The sequence below is a fragment of the Eurypyga helias genome, unplaced genomic scaffold (assembly GCF_000690775.1).
Source record: "Eurypyga helias isolate BGI_N326 unplaced genomic scaffold, ASM69077v1 scaffold11203, whole genome shotgun sequence".
Lineage (NCBI taxonomy): Eukaryota > Metazoa > Chordata > Aves > Eurypygiformes > Eurypygidae > Eurypyga > Eurypyga helias.
In genome coordinates this window covers 136311-160380 of record NW_010243355.1, presented here as the reverse complement: position 1 = coordinate 160380, position 24070 = coordinate 136311, and the positions used below count along the sequence as shown (strand labels likewise).

At 44.2% G+C, this 24070-nt stretch overlaps 1 protein-coding gene across 1 annotated transcript; it reads right to left on the bottom strand.

The window, feature by feature from the left end:
• Positions 1-2183: 2183 nt before the first annotated feature.
• On the bottom strand, positions 2184-20365 carry C8B (complement component 8, beta polypeptide). Its single transcript, XM_010149391.1, is given in 13 exon segments — positions 2184-2335; positions 3729-3797; positions 5034-5187; positions 7464-7627; positions 8354-8482; positions 10568-10808; positions 13213-13410; positions 14272-14404; positions 16202-16343; positions 17240-17381; positions 18456-18516; positions 18518-18601; positions 20274-20365. Coding segments are annotated over 13 exon segments (1761 nt in total).
• Positions 20366-24070: the final 3705 nt, after the last annotated feature.

Genomic DNA, 24070 nt, shown 5'->3' with positions numbered 1-24070 from the left:
GATGCGCACGTATCTCCTCTCTTCCTTTAAAACCTGCCCCCAGATATCCAAACCCAGGCACTGCCACTTCAAAAACTCCAGGCTTTTCTGATCTGGGTACAAGAGTCCCAATCAGGTTGCTACATTTGGCTCTGCTTACCACAGCAGTGGGTAGATGCACCGTGGCTATGTATCAGAGTGCTTACTCCAGCTTGATGAGCAGGAAAGGTGGTCAAATTTACAAAAGCCACTTGAGTCAACTGAGAAAAATCCTTCATCAGATTCCATCGATGCTCCTCAAGAAGGGCACGCAACCGCACTGCAGCACGTGTCCTCACAGGCACCCATGAACCATGATCAGAGCGTGTCCCTTTAAAAAGCTCTGAAGAATATCATACTTTGCATAAGCAGTGACCTCTTTGACCATCACCCGAAATAAACCTCTTGGCAAATTTCTATCACACAAAAAATATCACAGTTATACAGTGGATAACGGAAATGTTTTGGGTTGGCAGCTCAATTATGAAGCCCATAATGAGCACAGAGCATTCTTCTTTTACATATGCAATGTGCTCTTCCTTTCTTAAAGCTGTCACAGAAACCTTGTCGATAAGTGTGGAGGCGGCATGAGGGCTACAACTAAATGCATGTTCCATTGTTCAGATGTCAGAGAGCCTGAGCTGTTCTTACAAGAATGACATTTAGAAAACGTCTGTCTGAAAGGAGAGAAACTGGTGATACCAACCCATCATCACCAGCACTGATAAAAACCCTCGGAAGAGTGTTTGACCTTGCAGATGTTTGAAGACTCACAACACTTAACGAACACACAACTTTGCATTGGTGGAATCGTGTTCCGGGAGCAAAGCTATTGCTGGTTGTTTTACGGTATGTCCCACCAAAGTGTCTTTTCAAAAATCATGAAGCACCAACCAAACTGTAGGAAGCAAGTCCCTGGAACGACCCAGGCTCAGCTCAGTCATGAAACGTGCACAATATTACAGAATAATCTTTTGTTTGACCTGGACTGTGATGCACAGCCCCAGGGACAGTAACGAAAGGCAAACCATTCACTTTGTTTGGCTCTTTTCATAGCAAACTCTCTCACTCTCAGATGTCCTCACCTGAGTGGGCTAGCAATGCAGCTGCTGAAATACAGGCTTTCAGGGCATCAAATTGACCCACCAGAGCCTGTTTTGGGGCAGAGGCAACTACTAAGAGTAGAAGACCTCAGGGGATGTGCAAAGATGTTTGTTCCAATATGTTCCATTTACTCTGCTCATGACAGAAAAGCTGGCTGCTCATCCCGCTGCACCGGAGGGTCCTGGCATCCTGGAGTGACAGTCCCTAGTCAGGGTGCAGGAGGTTCAGCCTCTCCTGCAAGTGTAGCAGATCTCCTGCTTTCCAATATCCCCAGTCAGCAGAAGGAGCAGCAGCTGCTTTCCAATTCCCCATCCCAGTAGCATCCCTCTGTCCTTCCCTCCTGCTCCCAAGGAAGCAGAGCACAAGTGTTTCTAGGCGTACTGGGGTGTATCCGATAATCCCAGTGTATCTGTTCCACTTCAGAAACACACAGGAGGAAGCTCATCGCTGCAGCAGGAGTACAACTGCTATACAGTCTAACAACGCTTTGGTGTCACCAGACTGTTCTTCCCAATTGTTTTTCACTCCTTCAAGACAATTTAAGTTAAATACAATAAATTGGGAAACTGGGGTGGTAAGGCACAGTGGCTTTAAATGTCGCATTAGGTACTGTTGTGCTCATTGAGATTTAGACTTTAATATGCTGTATTTTGCTCCACATGACACAGCTGTCTTCACAGAAGCTGCATATTAGCGCACATTCTGGTGCACGTAAGCTCAGTCTTTTCTTATCTCAAAGGAACTTTCAAAAACAGGACAGTAAATCATAAAATCATGCAGCTACCCAATAAGGCAGGAGACAAAGTTTGTCCCAGTGAGCCCATTAAAGGAAAGTTAAAATACTAAGAAGAGTAAGCACATTCAATCCCATGGGAGAAAGCACGTCTGAAGGTGTGGTTCCTCACACACCCAGCTCCCAGTGTTTTCTGAACTGTTTCCAACTTCAACACACTCGGACGAGACCCGTACGCAGAGTGAGGCCACCTTAGTAAGCCAGCCAGGTGACATCTTCCCACTCAGTCTGCAAACAGCAGTTCTGTGTAAGTTCCCAACGATTCCCTCTAGCAAGTAACCGTCTCGGCATCTGGCCCAGAACATGACAAACCACCGTTCTGCGGGACAGGGCTGCTGCACTGTCGTCTCCTTGTACGCTGACCTCCTGAACATGGAGACCAGCTGGTCCAGCAAGCCCAGTTTCCATTAATGGCAGCATCTGGAAAAAAATAAACCCAAAGCCAGAAAGGACTGTCAGAATAAAGCAGCTCTTTCCATGAGAAGAGCTGTCAGCTTCCATGAATCATATTTAAACACAAACAGCTCTGCCCCTGTCCACACCACTAATAATATTCTTGAGTCATTAACAGTGAGTGATTGCTTTAAAGATGTTAATTCTCGGCTCAGCATTTCTGGTGTTTGAACAAACTACACTTTATACAGTAAGGACAAGGAGAAAAAAATGGATTAGTTTTATATTTGCTTGTCGGGTGTTTCTTTCTCTGACCTAGACCAACTGGACTCGTGTCAGCCACATTTTGAGGTGCTAGGGGAAAGGTTAGCATGCTCTTCTTCAATGAACAACTTGAATATTCAGCTTTCTATTCATTGCTTTTCCTATTACACTGTTTCTTCTGGATCCTGAGCATGTGAGTGACATAAATTCAAAATCCTGAGAATCACAGAGCCGAACATGCAGGCAATACATAAAAGGAGTAAAGGGGAGTGAGAAAGGAAGTTACATGTTGACAAGTGGATGGATGTGAGTCTTTGGGAGGGTCGGATGCGATTACGCGTGTGGTAAGCAGACTGGAACAAGGTGTAAGTGACTCCACAGATTAAGGCTCCATAGACTTCCCGAGAAACACCTACAAAATTGACCCTCTGCTTTGTGAAATCTTGGCTTAAAATGTATTTCTGGCTGGCTTAGTTAGGACACAGTGGTGCAGAATGAGAACTGGATAAAAGGCTGTAAACAAAGTGCAGTGATAAATGCAGTGCATCAAATAGTGGGATGGTGCCAGAGCTCTGGGTGCCTGAGATCTGGTATTATTTAGCTTCTAAATTAATGAACTGGAAGAAGTAAACAAAACAATTAAATTCACAGATCATCCTGAACTAGAAGGAGTTAGGAACATCCGTCAGGAGACAGCAGCGATATAAAGTGACCAAAAAGCATTAGTAAATGCTTCCAAACAACATAAGAAGATTTTAAGATTAAAATGAATGGCAGCATATCTGGGGGGAAAACAGTTTGCAACACACTGGCTGTACTGAAGGGACAAACTTAGGAAACAGAGCTGTTGGAGGAGACCTGAGGCTTGTCGTGGATTGTAAATTAGGTACATGTTTGTATTTTGGTATAAGTGCAAGGCACGTTTTGCAGCTTTAAACTGTGAAAGTAAAGCCACCTCCTCGTGAGCGCCAAGACATTTAGAAGAGGGCAGGTGAAGTGTGTCTGTCCCCTTTGCAGGATGCTAACCCCTTGTGCATTGGGCTGGGCGGAATGGGGACGGCCAGCGCTGGGCATTATTCCCCATCCATCAGCCGCCATCCCCAGACACTCCTAAATATAGCTGGGACTGTCTCCTCAGACCGGGGGTCCCTCTTACCTTTCCTCTCACTGATCTCGCAGGCCGTGCCGCTGTAGCCAAGGGGACATAAGCATTCACACTCGGTTCCTGAAAGTCAGCAGAGAGGGTGGGATCAGAGACTTCAAGTCACATTTCCCCGCAGACACCCATTTCTTTTCAGTGCTTCATCTTCTGAGAGGAAGGGACAGCTGGTGAAATGATACCAGCATTTTTCTCCGATGGTGAAAGTATAAAATTGCAATAAAGCAGGGGAGCTGTGACTACCCCACCGCCCCTCTTGACTCCCCAGCCATTTGTTCCTGCCACGGCACTGCAGCAGTAAGTCAGCAAGCCAGGGTACCACGCAGCCCCCTGCTCCTCTCCAAAAGAGATCTCTCGGTGGAGCTGAGAGGGAGCGAACTGCAGCATCAGGAATGAGCGCCTGGGACTGCAGCATCCCTGCTTGGCTTTGTGGCAGAGGAAACGTCCAGGTATCCCCATGCCGGCTGCTCAGGACTGTGGTGTGCATCCCATGGCAGAAGAGCTCCCACGAAGGAAAACAGCAGGCATTTAAAACCCCTTGATCCTGAATGAAACGCTAACCTGACTCAGCTCGTAAAAAGTTATTCAAACAAGGGTAATCATGAGACGAAACCTTTAAGTGCCGCAATCAACTAGCTGGTACCTGAAGCCATCGTTTCTGCATTAGATACATTTAGATGATAACGATTCTCATCAGGACTTTTGCAGATGCAGACTGGAATTAGGCACTTGACAAAATGGTCCCTTTGTTAGAAGCGCTCATCACATCATATATCTCTGTTTAGGCAGTGCGGTTTTCATTCAATTTGATTATTTTTCCCCTTCATTTTAAATCACAGCCTGCTTACAAAGGAGGACAGCTTCTATTAGAAATGGGGGGAGGTGACGTGATAACTGTGCTTGGCACTTATATGGCGCTTTTCATCTTCAAAACTCTCACAAACACTAATTAATGCGGAGACAGAAGTCACTTCTCCAGGAGGATGGAAGCAATCTTAGAAGCAAAAGAGGAGACGTAAAGATGTCAAGGTTTTTTTTAAGGCATAATTGAGATGGAACAAATTCTTCCACAAAACTGATACAGATAGTCACTCCCATTAACAAGGTTCAACCCTTGACTTTGCTGTCTTTACCTACCCGTGGCACTCTACAAATAGAACAACTTAAAAAAATATGTAATTACCTGAAAGAGAAATGACAGGAGAAACTAAGGAGCAGATTACTCGCCAAACTTCCTCGCTCCTCACAAATCCCCACCTCATTTCTCTTAGAGGGTAGAGAAGAGGTACAAAATCCTCTTACCTTTCAGAAAGGGGATGCCATTGCCGTGGCACGGAGCACAGCGACAGGAGCTGGTCTCCAGCTGAAACTCCTCAAGAGCCCGGCGCAGATTTTCTTTTATTGCCATTGCATTAGCGAAGTCGGTTGGAGTCACCAGCTGATACAGTGGCTCTGCCTAAAGGGAGGGAAGAAAATGCGGTTGTTTCCAGGTTCAAGATGGTGTGAGCATCGCAGGGCTCAGGGGTGGCACAGCTGGAGAGGGAAATGAAGGCCTTGGTGGTACAGGATCCAGGTTTCCCATTAGTATTTCCTTAAACCTCATGAACAACAAGGCAACGACATCAGGAATACTTACAGGGATCCTCCCCTTGGTTGCCAACACCAAAGCAGTTGCAAATGCATAACGAGGTACAACAGCCATAGCAGTTACAAACGCGTAACAAAATACAACGGCCGTACTCCTGGTTGGCAAAGTTTCATGGAAGTTTCGTTAAATCCTTTCTCAGCCATTTTCCTGATATTGAGATTTTTAGATCAGATTTGCCCAAACGTATGTTTCCTGAGTGCTCTCTTACTCTGATTAGAAAAAGGTCCCCCAAAACCCACCCACAAAAAATCTCCTTTATTCCTCGTACAGCCAAACAGCACAGCCACAGGCATTCAATTTTCACTTTCACCTAACTACTTCTGCATTTCAAGGCTGATTTCCCTAGTTATGAAGCCAAGATAAGGGTTTCCACTGCTTTACAAGGGAAAGGATTGTCCTCTTCATCCACAAACACCACAGATGGGGTCAGTAGGAGGTGATAAGGGGATGCACAGCATGGTAAACGTGCAGTAGGACCAGAAGATTCTGGCCTGCTTATTTTTTTTTTCTTCCCCTGAGAACAAGGGAAAGTTAAAATGTAGTCTTAATGTTGCCAGTTACCCACTAATGCCAGTGGGATGATACTGGCACATGTCACCCCAAATTCCCATCCTTGCTACAGAGATGCCCGTACAAGCAACAGCAATACAGTAAGCAGGAAAGATCACCCTACTGCTATCACAGGCTCAAGCTATAGAAGAATATTTCAATTAAAAAAATGCTCATTTCCTGCTGCTGTACATTCACTATTCATCAATTATCTGTGATCCATACTCTGCTTTTTGAATTCAGATCATACAAATGAGGAAATACACTAAGAGTGACCTGCCAAGTCCCTTCAGCAGATGATTTATGAACTGATTTGCTTTAGTTTTCCCTAACTAAGCATTCTTGGGCTGACATTTAGTCACACTCTGCTGGTACTTTTGATCTTCAGGCCCCGCAGGGATATCAATATGGAAATAAAGTATTATAGATACCACATCCAAATTACATCCGTCTGGGGTTTTTCACTGGGCAGCCCAGTCACTGATGCCAGGCAAGAGAAGGAATGTCGCCATTTCTTGTGGGAGAATTTTCTGTACGTGGGATCTAGCGCCGCATCGATGTTGCCTCCTGCCAAAAGACCTCCCACGGCAGTTCTAGAAGGTTAATCCACAGCACACCGGGGGCTTGGGAAAGCCACCTCCACTGCAGCAAGCGCCGGACAGGCACTGGCTGTATTTCCAGATTACTGATTTCTGCTTTGCCTCTTATTTTTTAAAATTCACCTCTTCCTTTTAAATGAAAATTCAGAATTTGCAATGAGAGACAAACACCTTGTACAAATACAAATATTTTTGCCTAAAATTAAATTTTGCATTGAAAAGCAATTATACAACAATAAGAACAATTTCCACCACTACCAGTTCAAACTCCTGTTTAATAGGATTTTCTCTTGCAGCTTCACACTATTCACTCAGAGTGAACTTATTTTGACATTAAACTGATGAGGCAGAATTACACATACTTCTGCTCATTTTTTGCCTTTAGACTGCCTTGCATTTCTAAAACTCTTCAGGCTCAAAGCCCCTTGACTCTTCAAAACCTAACTCATATTTTTAAGGTTTAGCTCTGCTGCACAAACACCCAGGCATGTATGATGAACTACTTGACCTTCTGAACCAGAGAGACTTGTTGTTAAATTATCACTGGCACTCACAGAAGACAGGAGAAATTCCAGGAAAATTCCTTATAAAATACATGCTGCCAGCTCTCTTTTTGATAAGCGACACATTGGTAAAAGAGAAGGTGGATCGTCTAACCTGCTTGGTAGGCAGCAAGAGCTCACATCTTCACAGCCAACCTAGAAGGAACAAAGCTGTTTGCTTCAGCTACTTCCAACCACGCCACCCTTCTTCACACATCACACCTTTGCTTTTCCAAATACCCAGTCTTACAGAAACCATCTTGCACAACGCAGGTCTAGCATTTGACCTAGAAATTTCCCTGTGGTTTTTTTTTTTTTAATCCTGTTCATTTAAACACAGAATTCTCCAAGGCACTCAGCTAAGTGAAGCTGAAAGAAGTGATGGATACAGTACCTTTAGCTTTACGATTTCAGGGTTGTACTGCACGGCATCTCCCCACTCCTGCATGAGCGCAGCCGTCGGCAGGTCTTTGTAAGCCAATGCGGTGATGTGCTCACTTGCTCCGCCACGAACAAGGACAATGAAATCTTCCACATACTGCTTCTGGGATGTGCTCTCTGCAAAAATGCATTCAGAAAGTGGCCAACTCTGCTCAGGTATGTCTTGCAGCCAAGCTACAAACTCACAGCAAAGCACCCCTGAATATGACCCGTCCTACTGAGAGGGGAAAGCAAAAAGGCCACAAGTGTTTCACATGTGCAGCCCCTGCCCCTCTTGTTCCCTTGTGGAAATACACCCACCTCCGCTCCTGTATCTCTCCCCGTACGTTTCTTCCCTATGCTTGTAAGTTTGCAGGTCCCAAAGCTTCTCACCAACAGGAATTGTGCCATTCTCCTCCTCATATATTCAGGTGTACCCTCCTCCCACTGCAACACCCTCAGCTTGTCATATGTCCCCCAGTGCTCTCACAACACCATTACCTCCCTGCTTTCCCCATTTGGGCCATTTTGGGTGCAAAAAAGCAGCCTGCTGGGCTGTCCTGCTGAGAGGTGTGTGCATTGGTCATGCAGCCCCAGCCAGGTGTGTAATGGTTGATCTGTCCCTGCTCTTCCCTGGCAAGGGACACTCAGCAGATATTTCTTCTCTATCCAGCAAAGGAAAATGTGCAAAAATTGCAAGTTTTGAGACATCTACACCTCTGTTAAGCTTGGCTGAGGTTGGCCAGCAGACTCAAAAGTGGCTGTGAGGGAGTGGAGAAAACTTTGAGGCAGGCAAGATCACAAAATCTTCTTTTCACTACGACAAAGGCTAGAAATGAAATGGCAGAAATGTTTCATGCATACCTCCAATCTCTTTTAAAAGGGATTTACAGCCAGCTTCAGTCATTCCAAGCTTCAGGTAGGCATTAGCAATACCCGCACCAATGTTAAAACCATGCTGTGCACACTTCTGGACATCGCTCAGAGAATACCCTTAAATGCAAACCAAAAAAGTGTAGCATTTTAATACAGCTGCTCAATGTTTTATGTCCATAAAAACAGAAAATGTGAGTTGATAAATAATTGTCCTTTGGGGAAAAAAGGGAGATGAGATGAAGGCAGCTTTTTTAGGGATATTTGACAGACCTGTATGAAATGAAATGCAATCTCTACGTTTCACAGAACTCTGAAACCAAGCGCAAATGCAAGGTAAATGCTGGAAGAGGCTCAGCTCAGCTGTACATGGTTATGTGGAACTGCAACGGGTGTGAGCCTGGCCTGTGACTTAAACACCTAATGCCTTTGACAAAGGACTACCCACCACCCCAGCCCATCATCAGGAGCCAGGCTTTTTAAGGGTAACAGATGAATTGGGTGTTCATCCCACTGCCAGTTCACATCTCCAATTCTTTGCTGCCAGAAGAACCTTAATCTTTTTCAGGGAATTTTCTCCATGAAGCTCTATGATATTTTTTTCCTGACATTTAAGAATTAGCCCTAAAAATCTGCAAAGCCTTCATATGCTCTTTCCCAAAGTCCTTCTCCAAACTCCTTGCTGTCCTGACACTCAAGAATATTTAAGCAGATATCATGGTGAAACACCAGATATGACACTCCCATATCTCTTTCCTTTCTTTGCCTTTTTGTCGCAATCTCCCATGTTTCCCTGAATTCCTTACTTTTTTAGTTAAACTCATCTTGATGACACAAATGTTTACATGAGCTCAGAATATAAGTATCACTGTATGACTGTCCTATTCTTAATGCTCTTCCCATACATCTGATATTGGCTATTTTCTAGATCAGAAAAGGGGATGCACTGGGTTTTGAGTGGACGCAGGATGGCCTCAAGAATGTTCACAGTCTGTGTGCACTTGAAGGCAGGAACAACTACTTCAGGACATCCTTGTACAGCACCTGGCACCATGCAGACCTGTCCGTCTACTGCCGTCTTTCCCACAGAGAGTATCAAATCATGAACCATGTATCTGGCACACTGGATTATACGTGAGAGCAGCGCAAGTACCAACCAGGAGACACAGCGTGTGATACCAGATCTGAGAAAGAAGACTTGATTTCTAGCACAGATGGTACAAAAATCATGAGAGGTTTGAAGGGAAAAAGTTGAGTTCTCAGAGAGGACCTATCAAACCCTAGTGAGAACTTACCATCCTGCTCAGCACTAGGGATAGTGTGGAAAAGTTGGTACTACCTCAGCAGACGCTCAGGTAGCATAATACACATTACTTCAAACAACTGTGGCTTGTGATGGGCTCACACCAGCATCTGAGAAACTGGGCAGTGCTAGTGTTCTGAATAGCTGAAATCTGAATTTAAATTCTGTCCCTCTGGGTTCTACCTGCCTACAGGACAAGCACCTTCCCAGACAGCAGAAGAGCAAACACACACAGCAGAGTCCACTAAATGCTTTCACAAATAGACAGCGAAGGCAGTTACTCACTCCCATGCCAATGAATAAATAAGAGAGTGCAGCTATTGATTAATGTCACACGGCTCGCTCTATCCTACACAACAATCATCATTTCTCGCAAAAAAGGAAGCCAGAGTCAAAGAGCAAGAGCAATGTCAGGCACAAGAGTCACCCAGCAAATTATTTACTGTTTCCTACATGCTGAAAAAGCTCTTGAGGCTAAAGGTGTTTCAAAACTGTCATTTGAAAGGCAATGGGAAAAGAACTTAGGTGAAGGTTTTCAAAGCTAACAAAAGCGTTAAGCTACACGATTCTCATTCATCTCAACATCTTGTCAGCCTCCAAAACGTGTTGTCTAAAACACTTGCTATAGGGCCTGTTTTATGAACTGGCAGCACCCGCAGCTTGAGAGGTAGATGAAGCCCATGATGCTGAGCACGCTTTGAAAACCAGGCTCTTTATTCACTGCAACAAAGCCCTTCTACGCCCGTACTTCCCGCAGGCATTCTTTGAGGTGTTGTTAGCTCCGTCTTCCACCATCTCTCTTTTCTTGCCTTAGACCTCAACCCTTACTGGGTGCCCGCAGAGGGGCTTTCCCACTGAAAAGCTGGCCCCAAAGCTTTTTCACAACTGTCAGAGTCACATACCTGCCTTTTGGAGCTCACTGCTGTTCACCACTAAAGTATATTCGTAGATGCCACCGACAGTAGCCTCCGTGATGTAATGTGTCCCGTAGTCTCTGTAGAGCTCCCTGTACTCCCCGTAGCTGTACTCTGATGGGAGCTGATGGAGTCTCTGCAGGAACTCGTAATGCAGCATCAGGGCTCGGGGCTTCAGCTTATAAACGGCAACAGCCAGCTCGGAACGGGCGTGAATGAATTTGCTGGACTACATGAAGTGCAGAAACACAAGAGAATCCAGAAGTGAGGGATGTCATTCTTGTGACGATGTGTCATTCTTTACTATTAAACAATTAACGCTGCTCAGAATGTATCAAGTTAAGTTTGCCACTGGAAATCTTTTAATTTAGCAAATCCAAAACTTTTAGTAGCAAAGTTTCTGAAAATCAGGATTCTGACTGGTATTATAGAGACAGAAGAACAGAAGAGGGAGAGACATGCATTACAGGTTAGGGGATGGCTCAGGCCATGACTGGGACATGGGGACAGCCAGGCTCCAGGCTCTGCTCTGACAGACCGAGGGTACACAGACACAAGCAGCATCCCATGACACTGCTCTAACCCCAGTAATGTTGAGCAGCCTTTGTCTTTCACAGTCTCTCTCCTGAACAATGCTGATGTCTGAAACCGTGACGATTTGTATGTGAAATGGTAATTCCCTATCTGATCCAAATTTGTATTTATATTCCACAGAATATGCCACTACCAAGGAAAAAGGAAAACACACACATGTATTTATATGTCTCTGCATAGATATGTGTACATGGGTGTATATTATGTCTCCCCTTTCTGGCCTAAAAATCAGGAACAGAAGAGGTCTTTTGTCATGTCCAGAGAGAGGATTTAGTGTCTAGTTGTTTAGGCCAGGAGGATAAGCACATTGGGGAGGGGTTTCAATATAGAATTCTATAGCTTAAATAACAAAATCAAGACTTGGTATTGGGTTTCTTTATGGATATCTATTGCAAATGCTTCTCATACACTTCTGATCCTGTCATGGGAAATGCTCTTTGCAGGAAGTAAATGCAAGTTTAATAGCAACGAGGAATACTCTGCCATTACTAAGTGCACTTTATACTGAGGGGAGAGACATAGATCAGTGATACTATTAAACCATTGAGATGAGCGAGGTTTGTTTACAGCAATAACAGATGAAAAAAACCGAAATCAGATGACGGTGCACACTACACCTCAGACTGACTCTCATAAAGCAGTCCTAGGAGTTATAGATTAAAGCATCTCCAGCCAGTTTAAAGTGCGCATCAGATCACAGCTGCGACCAAATCTCTGCGGACACGACTGCCGGTGATTGTGCCATTCGTATTTTGTGGCGTGCATGCCCTGATCTGGCAAATGATGTGCTTGGCAGATAGATCACATCAGCCGAAGTAAAACAGCATGTGTTAGTCTATAATTAAACCCACGGAAGGCCTGCTAGCAGTTTTCATTCTACGTTATTCTCAAGGTTGCCCTACAGTTGAACTGCTTGGCTTTGCTCTTTGTGTTACCATTTACCGAAGTGACAGCTCTTGCCCGGCTGACCCCACCTAAAAGAGGGATGGCCCTTCCCGTATGAGATGATGTTCTGCAGTGACCACAAAGACCACAGCCAGCCACTCCTCAGACTGGTTTCTGGACTGTGTGTACAGGTGCAGAAATTCCCGGCACTGCAGAAAATCCAATCTGCCCTTCTTTCACCCCAGATTCCTCCATTAGTCACTGCAACTCAGCTGTAGGGCAGAGGGAACTCTGGGCTCCTGGATTTGCTAGCTAAACCCCAATTCAATCTGTGCAGATTCCCTGCCTGGCAGGGCAGGGCACACAGCACCCCAGAGCTGGGGTGCAGCACCGAGACCCTGTTAGGAGGGTCCCCTGTACATCTCCTAAGAGTGAATTCACTGTAGGAAGGGAGGCCATTTGAGCCTGCTTCTTAGTTCCATGTTTTTAAAATGACTTTGCTGCAAGCACCCAAATGTGGCAGCCCAGCATGTCACTGGACTGACTGCATTCGGTTGTGGCTGATTTTGGAAGTTGGCAGTCTGGTTCCAATGAATGGAAAAGCTCCTGGGTGCTGTGAACACAAATCATAGAATCCTTTGGGTTGGAAGGGACCTTAAAGATCATCCAGTTCCAACCCCCCTGCCATGGGCAGGGACACCTTCCACTAGACCAGGTTGCTCCAAGCCTCATCCAGCCTGGCCTTGGACACTCCCAGGGATGGGGCATCCACAGCTTCTCTGGGCAACCTGTCCCAGTGCCTCCCCACCCTCTCCAGGAAGAACTTCTTCCTGATATCTAATCTAAATCTCCCCACTTTCAATTTAAACCCGTTACCCCTTGTCCTGTCACTCCCTGCCCTTGTAAAAAGTCCCTCCCAGCTTCCTTGTAGCCCCTTCAGGTACTGGAAAGCTCCAATAACATCTCCCCGGAGCCTTGAATGAAGGCCTTGTGGCCTTAGTAAACACTTGACCAATGCAAACTGCAAAACACAACCAGGATGAAGATTTCATGTATCCTAGTGACAGCTGCTGACTTGATGATGAGGATTAAAATGATATATGCACACATAATACAGAACGCGTTAGCAGAGAACTAAGTGGAGCAGTGCTTACAGTTGAAGAAAATCTTTTCATCCTTTGAATGAACTTCTTGAACCTGTTGTCATTTGAATTGTAACCAAGTTCAAACACTCCCGGAATTTTTATACCAAAGCTGAAGCTAGACTGCGAAGCTTTTGCCTTCAGGACACTGCTTTCATAATTTGAGTAGGAGTCATATTCAGTCATTGTAAATTCATATTTGCCTTTGGTCTAAACACAAAGCAAAAACAACACGTTTAATTTCCTGCATAGTGATTGTATACCTGAAGCATGGGGAAGGAACACAGATACAAATATACTTGTGAATTAATGCTTGCACTTTGAAGATGAAAAGCCTTGTATAATTGCAAAGCACTATTATTATTAACACTGATACTTCAAGAATACTTGATTTACAGCAGCAGGAAAGCTACTATCTCCTTCATACTGCAAGGACCTCAGGCTTTTACTTAATATGTCAATCTAATGCAAAGAAGGTGAAATCTTAAACACCGACATCAATTAAAGTATGAATTCTGAAAGAAAAAGGTTCCCTAGTAGGCAGCACTAAAAAATATCATGCTATGTCATCAAGAGCATTAAGGTCAAATATATAATATTTGAAATACAGCTTTGATGCACCACAGAAATAAGCTTTCACACAAAGCACATGGCGTGCTGCTAAATCCTGGGCTGTTGCACAAGGACAGCTTTCCCAGCCTGGCTCCCAAGGCACTCTACAATTCTGTCTAAAATTAACCTCCCCATTCCCACTGGGTGCCTTTCGGGCCTGCTTGGACAGATGGCACTGGGAAGGTTAGGCTCAGTTTTTGCAGTGACAAGGTCCAAGGGAACATTTCCATCTATTCCGGTGCACACGGATATTGTAAGGGGATGTGTCCAACTTCACAGAGTGTGTGGGGTACGATGATGTTCTAAAAGTAGGGATAAATTCAGTCTCATCCCATTTGGTCTCACAGATTTTGTAGCTTTTTGTAAAATAATTTAGTATTGAAACTTTGTCAGTACTGCACACTAAATTTACTGGAATGTATGTATGTATGTATATTTGCAGACAAATCCGACACATACCTCTGGTGTATAGCTTTCCACATTGTATGGCTTTCTGAATCTCGTGTCCACGATATAATGGGGAGAACATCCCCCAGCATAGTACCTGTGATCAAGAACTAATCCTTCCAAGTTGTTTGTGAAGATATTTAACCTGTACATGAAGCATAACATCAAAATATTATCATCGATTTAGAGGTAAACATCAAATGCGTTGGCTGAGAAAGGCAAAGATGGGTTTGCCAACCCATGTCATCAGTCCAGAATAATTTTTTAATTCACCTTATTCTGGTTTATCAGTCATAATCTTTGCCAAGTTGGTCAAGGATCAACCAGAGGTCACAGATGAGTGTAAAAATTACAAGGGAACAAGAAGAAAAGTACTCAAGCAATTGTTCAGCTAATCCTTGAAATCACAGGGAAGTTTTCCTTTGATTTTAGTGGATGATGGACAGTAATCTTAACCTGTCTGCTCTAAGAAAGGATGTACCACTGCAGCCTTTTTTAGATGAAGTGATTAAACCCCATCTTTTGCTTTCCCATTGCTGCTGGTGGGATCTGTTGCAGTAGAAACGCTTCTGCTGCTCGCTGTCACGACACCCTCACATCACCCTTGTGGCACACAGCTGAGGACATGGCATTCACCTCCACAATCACATACTCAAATACTAACAAGAGCCATTAGATGAAAAATCACACACACAAAAAAAAGAAAGCAAATTGCTAATAGTCCCTGTCGTGTCCCTATTAGTGTTCCCGGTCTCTGTTAGATCTGCCTCTCCTTATTTTGGGGAGAGGGACTCGCATGATAATGACTCTGAAGCTGTGAAACATCAACTCTAATTTTAGAACAATCTGAAAAGAAGGGAAGTCCACCAAAAGCAAATTACTGAGCAATTGTAGCTTCAAAGAGATGAGAAGCATGTTCCTATAATTGTCCAACATTATTTTAAATTTTGATTAAACTCAGAAGTACAAAGCATTAGCAATGACATGTGCAGCAGCCATATCTCCAGAGAATAAGGAGGAAATTATAATTTTTCCCTGCAATATGATTTTTCCTTTTTTTTTTTTTAATGTAAAAAGCATTTTGTTCCTGGAGAATGAGAAAAATCTAGTTTCACATTGTCCAGTCTTACAGAAAGTTGCCACAGTCTTAGCCTCTAAAAGCTGGATCAATTCAGACATGGATTTTAATGCCCCATGTTTTAAATGGAGTTTGCTAGCATGCCAGTTAATCCTACCCACTTATGCAAGGGACAGAAATTCCACCATCTCTCACTGTTGTGGAAGAAATCCAAGAAGTTTTGACCCTACCCAAAGCAATGCACTGTGCAAAAACCAAATGCACAGTCTGGTTCAGATTTTGGGCAATCCAAGATGCTGATTTAAGTCACTCTGTAAAGAATGATGCAACATTATCCTCATATTTTAACAAACCTTCCTTTGCTTTTATTTCAAAAGAACAGCTTGAAGTAGTCTCTCAGTTCCTATTTTCCTGCTCCTCACAGATTGAGCTGGGCAAAAGTCTAACTTCACTTACATCTCTGTAAAATAACTGGATTACCAAAACTCTCCCACTGATCAATTTAAGTGCCTGTAGATACCAGGGAAACGTTTGGTGGTGTTGACAATTCCCTCTTCACTCATCAAGCTTTGGGAACCCAAAGACCACGTGCAGGCCCTCGCAGGACGTCTTTGCATGTTGAGCTGATGGTCTCCACAGGGTGCACAAGCACTCCTGGCTGCATCTGGGAATTCTACTCCTCTCTCTCCAAAAGACTCATGGAGTCAACAAGGATTTTTCCACTGGGCTTTGGATCAGGACCCCAGAGGATGTTGGATTCTGGATCCAGCAATTGCTACAGCTTTTCACCGTTTACGTCTGTAGCCAGATAAGATCGTTCTTATCCTTAAGTAAGACAACATCTCATGAAGGCCACTGACTTACCCTTTTGCCAGATTCTCTATTCCCCAGTACTGCTCCATCTTCTGGTCACATTTCTTAAATACTTTTTTGCAGTTTTTTTCATCTGACCGGTCCCCACAGTCATCATCCCCATTACAAAGCAGCCTCCGTGTAATGCATCTCCCTAGGATGCAAGGTATAAATTACTCATAAAACAATCCGTTACCACGCTCAAGATTCTAGAAACAAAATTAAAAACTCCTGTAATGTATGGTTCAGATGTAGCTGGAAAATATTTGCTCTCTATCTGCATGGATTGCCAAACTCCATCTGCTCAGTTTTGCCCAAAACTTTCATAATCTTAAAATTCCTCGTTCAACCTAGAAAAAAACCCCCTCAAACCACCCTAATTAAAGTATAAAAAAAATAATAGTTTTTTTTTGTTGCTAAAATGTTTGAGTTTTGAGAAAACTAATGTGCTGGAGAGTGTTCAGCAGACCTTGTACATGGTATTATTTTTTTCCCTCTTCTTACATGTAGAATTACCGAGTTGTTTTTCAGTCTCATCAAAACACTAGCCTGGGCAGAGAGATCCCCACCTCCTGTGCTCCCTGCACACCTTGCTCTGCCAGGGTACAGACACAAAGCAAAGGCTGATCAACTTTTGGATGCAGCTAACTGCTGCCTTACTTCCCCACACTGCTTAGTGTCCCTGACTAATTAGTTGTGGATAGGGATGGAGGGAAATGCCATGAGGATCACCATCATAATCTGCTGTGCTCCCAGGCCAGTGCATGTTCTCCTGTTGCCGTCAGATTCACTTGTGCTACAGGTTTTACTGCTATAACTGGGCTCTAATTTCCTATTTGGAGATTTTAAAAACATGCTTTAGACGGACAGAAATTGGCTAATAGGCTCACTCTGAATCACTGGTGCAAACACAACACAAGCATGGACGGACCCAGGTCAACTCCTGACATCTCTTCAGCCCAGCAAACCACTGCAGTCGCAGAAAGTCTGGCGTGGTGGTGTCAGAGACGTGACCTGAGCACCACCACTTCTCACTCCGTATGCCCTTACCTGTAACTGCACACACAAAACCTTCACACCTGACTTTACTCCTGCAAGGATTATTTGTAACACAGTCTTCAGTTTCTTTATCAGAGTAATCACACGGATGTCCATTGAACTGAGAAGGTTGTTCCAGACGGGCAAATCTGTACTGTGATGAAATAAAAAATATTGACTCAAGTGTACAGAAATTGTGAATTTTACGCTTGCCTAGTTAATAAACAAACTTTGTGTCGGGGAGATCTGATCTAAGAGTACTGTCATATAATAAAAAAAAGTGTCGGCAAGGAAGTGTGATGCTGGTTACGTGCCTCATTTCAAAGGTTTTTGATCTGTGACAGTTAATTTTACTAAGGAAGGAGTGAGGATTGTTAGGGATGAAGGAAACTTTGCTTTTCTTTGACAGTTTGTTTAAATGAGCCTGACAGGGTATTGTGGACATTTGCAAGAGTAAGGAAGGATTCAGTTGCATCTCCTCTCTTTCAATTAGCGCTGGTAACGACATCCCTTGTTATTTTCTGTCAGTGTATTTACTTGGCCCCCTGTATCATTAGGGATTTTTTTTCCGCCCACAACACTGCTGTGAAGCAGTCAATTACATGGTCCAATATGTTAGCCCTCCCTTTTTTCCCAGCTTTTAAGATTAACTCTTTGATATGAAGCTTCACTCTTCCCAACTCCCATCACTAGTTATTCCCGCTTAAGCCTGGGAACGGCTTCTCCAACTCATTAGCAGAAGTCCCGCTAGCAACAGGGATTTTGCTCTTCACACTATTGGGATCATTACTTTCGTTTCATAGGGTTTCTCGGATAGAAAGTGCTCGTTGGCAGACAAGAAAAAGCATCTTAATTCTGAGAGGCACTGACTGTCTCCTGGTCCCATGGGAGACCACTAGTGGGGATGGTGCCTTGCACTGACACTGGAAGGACTGTGTTAGAGAGAAAGTCCCTGAAAAGCCTGGGCTTCCCACCTGTGTTTTCACCAAGTCTGGGCTTACACCTTCTCAGGACAGCAAGGCAGCCTGGAATCCACTGGCGTTACTGGGGGAGAAGAGCTGAAGAGCTAAAAGCCACCTGAAAGCAAAAGCCTGCAGTCTCACCTGTACAGGGCTTTTCCCGGCAGCTCCCCGCTGTTTGCCCAACCCCATGGGCAAAAAAGACAAGGCTTGGAGGAGCTTCTGCCTCCCAGCTTCCCGGACTTCACGCCTAGAACACAAACACTCACCCTTCTCTTCTGGCAGGGATCACACTTGCTCCACGAGGACCAGGCGGAGAGCACGCAGTCGCGGGGCTGCGCTCACGGAGCGGGCCCGCCTGCCGTTAGCCACAGTCATCTCGGAGCCGCTCAGGTTAAGGGACTCCTCTTCAGCACTGCGTTCAACGACACAAGAGCTTCAGGGTGTGAAACCACCGAGCTGCGAGGACAGAGCAGCTTGGCCTGCAACTGTGCAAAACCAGATGGCAAAGAGAACGAATGCTTGTCACACCTCACCAAATCTTCCAGGCGACCTCCAGATTTCAGTACTTCATATTGGCACTAATTCTGTACAAAACCTGTTCCATCTTCAATGCCTAAGAGCAGACCAGTCTTCTACAACACCACAAGTAAGTCTGCAGAACAGGCAAGGGGTGACTGTAGACACATGTTTGATCATGCCAGCATGGGAAACTCAACCCGTGTCCCACCAACACGGGCTTCATCTCAAGCTCCACAAGCCTTACCAAATAACCTGGTAAAGTGGTCATCAGTAAAAGCTGCACCATCAGTTCCCACCCTTGTCCCACCGCTCCCTGCTGCCTGCAGTACGGGCAGCGCTTTGGTACTTCGCTGCCGCGCATGACGAACAGCTCCAAGGATGGGCACCATCAGTTCCCACCCTTGTCCCGCTCCCTGCTGCCTGCAGTATGGGCAGCGCTTTCGTACTTCGCTGCTGCGCATGATGAACAGCTCCAAGGATGAACACCTCCATGACAAACACCAGCTGCAATGCTAAGGGCTGGCATACACTCAGCATTTCTGAAAATCAGGCTTAAGTGCCTCCCTTTGCCAAGCAGGCTAGTTTTTCTCAAGCTGGCCCAAACCATTAGTCTTAGACTCTATTCTTGGATCACAATAGAGAACCCATTAATCCCTCTCATCCCAGTGATGAGAATGAACCTGAACCCCAAGTGAGCCTTTACTCTTCCCCCCCCAGCCCCTCTCTTGCCTTCTCACATGACAACTGTCCCCAAAGTTTCCACAATGCCACAGATAAAATGTTGCCTAATCTTTTGGCAGATTCAGTATTTCTGATTAAATGCTCATCCCAGACAAATGCTTTCTTGTAGCACCTAATCTAAGTGGGAAGCTTTAGGAAAAAACATTGTCAATTAGTTTCTTTTCACACCCACTTTGACAAGCAAACTACCACAGTAGTGTTCCCAACTCCTCCACTAAGACAAGGAACAGCAACAACTGAAGCTTTAAGTATGATTTAGTGCATGGCAAGGAGCTCCCATTACTGCCTATTAAAAATCACTTGGAATAAAGGAATTACAAAAAATCACCAGCTCACCGAGCCATGAAATCAAAGCTCAAAGTTCAGAGAACAGTGGAAAAATATAGCTAGATTGTAAAGATTACAGTCACTGATTGACTGTCGTCCTCTGAAAGAGCAAAATCTATTCGGCTAGTAGAGAAAGAAACAACTATCAGCCAGATTCTTGCCATTTACCTACTCAAAGAAAACAAAACCCTGTCTTTCCAGCACACCGCCGGGCAGCTAGCACGGGAGGAGGCTGCTCACCGCAGACAGAATTCCACACTACAACACGACCATGGCAATTTGTCATCTCAGATTTATCAAACAGGATTACTTTTCTAAAGGCAGACACATTGCACTACATTAACTTCAAAACAATGTCTTTTGCTATTCATTAGAAATACAGAAATCGCTCAAGACAGCAATTATGCGCCATAAAAAGGGAAAGCAGAAAGTCTGTACCGATTTTCCCCTCTTTATCACAGCACCCCACAGACGTGGCTTCAGAAACATTCACTTACCCGAAGCAATGAACGGTTAGGATGCCGAGTACCGCATAAATCAGCAACAGTTTGACAGGGCACGGAGCAAACGTGGTGCGTGTTGCGCCCATCGCCCCAAGGTACCATCGGCGACTCGAAACCACCACCGCTCCCATTCTGTCTGTCGGGGGTGTGTGTGCATGTGTGTGTTGAAAATGGTTCAAGTAGAAAAAGATAAATTACCATGTTGGTTTTCCACACTGTAAACAGCAGACGACCCACCACCTGGCAGACTCACAAGGTAAACGTTGCGTCGCTAGTAGACAGCTTTCTGGAGGCAAGTGGGAAGGAAGCAAAGATCTGTCCAGAAGCGATTTACGCTTTCATTTGTAATGGTCCTTTCAAGAGACGGAGAATAATGAATATTTCAACAAATGAAACATACTCGAGTCTTGGCGAGAGGGAAGCAATAAGTAAACTAAAGTCAGCTTTCTAGGAATAGAGTAGACTACAAAATCATTTATTTATTTCTGCTTTTCACATCTGTCTTCCAGAGGAAGGCCAGGCACGAGGCATGAGCAATCGTTCTGACTGCTTGGGGAAGCCTCCATCCCCAAGTGCCCTTTATTGCCTCTCACCAGGCTCAGGTTCACGCTGCAGGGGACGGACAAGACCCCAGACCTGGCTGGACCCTTCCCTAGAGATCCTCTGCTCCACGTCCCAAAAGTCTTGAGCCTAAAGAAGCAAGACCTTTCAGGGTATCAAATTAACATCTTGGTGTTTTCTAGCTACTACATCAAGTCATTCTCTCTCTCAAACGGTCATAACAGGGGCAGAGAACTTACCAAGGGCTGATTCCCATCAGTTCAGTTGGGCTTTCAAAGGCAGATCAGGATCTTCAAAACCTTGCAGATTTTTTTCAGTTGCCTGTTGAGGCAGCTTTCATGTCCTGATGCCTCCCACTTCAAGTATGTCTCTTTTTGATTCCTGAGACACAGATGTCTTTCCCTTCATTTTCCTAACTAACCTTAACCTAAAATGAGCATCTTAGAGGGAGAAGAGATCTCTGAATCTGTGTTTCCCTGTACAAAATGATGAATATTACTGTGCTTTCCCACCCTTCCCCTTGCTGGACAAGCTGAGGTTCTCTGAACAGACGCAGTCTTGCACGGTGTGCAGCTATGACTTTCAACAGCATGGCTTCTCACCCTGGGCTAAATCTGAGTGCTTCGATAATACAATGAATAAATACATTTTAATTTGCTCATTATGGGAATGATAGATGCTAAATATAAAATTAATCATATTCACTAATACAAAACAAACCTGACAACCTCAGCAACATTACCTGGCCAAGTGCTACAGCACTTAATGTGTCATAGTTACTTTACAAATGACGTTATTCTGACTGCGGAGCCACGTCTCGGCAAAATAAGCTACTGGCTGCTGCATGTTTCTCGTTTGGCAGCTTGATGATAACAATTTAACACAGAGAAGCACATCAACTGATTCCTTGCAGGAATCTGCTCCAAATAAAAAGATTGTGTTTCAGGCATCCAGTTTTTTAACCCAATGTTACTGAACGGAGAGTCAGGGATTAACTGCCCTTTCATCTCCAGACACAGAGGACAAACTGTTGGGAAAGATGGCTTAGGCTATGCAAAGCTTTTTATTTGCCTTTTCTTTTTGCTTTGTTTTTTTGTTCCAAATGACTTTGCCCTGGACTAAACCCAAGATGTGCCTATGCGATACAGCTTGCTCAACCTTTGACACAATTGATTTAGCTGTTAATCATTTGCGTGTGATGAAAAAACCCACTTACAGGAAGAACCTCTCCGCATGTGGGGGCTTTGCTGGCTGGGAAATGCAGTACAGATCCGATATTTCAATAGCAGCAAAAAGAGAAGCTGAAAGCAAAGAGCACCCTCTAGATTTACCTGCAAACCATGACAGTGATCCCGGTGAAGATCCCAAAGCATCCTGCTCCTCTTTGCTGCTTGTCTCGGTTTTGCTGCCTCTCACCACGCACATCTTAGTGCTGACCATGCTTGCTCCTCAATTAGCAGAAAGCAGTTAGGTTAAAACAGCAGCAAGGACCCAAGAGACCGAATAACCTGTATGTTAACATACTTTTCAGAGAGAATTAAAAAGCAAAATCAGGTTTTCCACCTAATATATAATCTGGTTTAATTACAGGTAGGTCCAACACATAAAACTCACAATGACATCCCCAGGTCATTTTCCAGTTCCTTGCAGTTTGGGGTTTAGTGAGTCCGTGGATCAGTGGGAACGTGGCCTTGTAACACCGCCTGAGTCCTCTTTCCCCAGTCTTGTTCCTTCTTCGTCGCCAACTGTATTAGTCGTGGCTGTCTGCTGAGCTGTTTTCAAGTCCCAAAGCACTTAGTGCTAACACCACTGTAAGTCACTGAACGTGGGTTTCATCACACCTGAAAATGAAGCCTCACTCCGCGTCCATCCTGAACACCGAGCTTTCAAGTGTAACGCATCCTCTGCAGAGTTCAGAACACCAATGTAAGCTGGCAACCCCGTGCTCCCTGTAAATAAAACCTGTGCAGTTTCATCAAGGTTGGTGTTTTTTTGGTTGTTTTTTGTTTGTTTGGTTTTGGTTTTTTTGTTTTGTTTTTGTTTTTAAATGGCAGTTTCCTGTCCAAAGAAAAACTGTGAAACCTACGAGAGATGAAAGACCCTCCCTGGGAAAGGTTAGGCTGGAGCCAGCAAGCAACTCTTCCCAGTATTGTTAGTGCACTTTTCGAAGAGTTTCTCCTTCTTCCCCGAGAAGATCTTTCCATTCCCTGCTTCGTAACTCATAACACGTTTCCTTCTGCAGGAGAACACAACTGGCTCATTCAAAGGTGAGAGGAGGCTTGCTCACCGATATTAATGGTGACCAACATAAGGAGGCAAATATACAGTAAAATTTACAAGTAAGAAACCCTAAAGAACATTTTCACATTTACTATAACCGACTGCTGCACCAGCACCTTTCTTATTAATACCGTAGTTTTCTGGTGGTGAAGCTGATCTCTGAAAAACCCTGGATACAAAAAAATTCACCTTAACAAACTTGATTCCCCTCTTCTGCCTTTTGATTCAGTAAAAATAATGCCTCAAGAGTAACTCGGTCCAAATTGGGCACAGGTTCATCTACTTGCAAAGCTCTAAGCTCCTGTGAAGATGATAAGACAGTGGCTGCAGTAACGAGTAGACAAAGTTAAACACAACACACTCCATCCCTTGTCTCCATCTCCTGTCCATTAAACCTCAGGATAACACACACACAAATTCATTTTCAAACTAGAAACAACTTTTTTTTTTTTTAAAGAAAAAATGACACTCATAATCTCAAAATGTCAAATAGTACAAAAATTACCAAAAAATACATCTTACAGCATTGTAACTTGCACTTATTTCTAATACAACTGGCTTCCAACACTGAGAGCTTTTATCAGGCACCTAATAACTATCTGTTGAAGAAGAAACAGATGCCACAAAAGGTCTTCACACTGCTAGTACCTGGTAATAATTCTTCATAATCCTTTATTTTCACAAATGTCTGAGGCTGAATGGACATTGATTTGCTGCCCGTTAACCTGGTTTTCTTTTAATCTATTGTGATTTCCTTTCCTCGCTGGTCAGGAGTATTTATAGAAGTGGTGCAGTGGGAGCTATGAAATGGGGTTGAAAAGCCAGCAAATAATATCGGATCTTAAAAGACTTTTTTTTTTTTTAGTAATACATCCTGTATCTGAAAGCCCCTTGAATGGCTAACATTTGAGGCTATTCTTCTTATTGAGATTTTTCAGGTGCTGATAAAA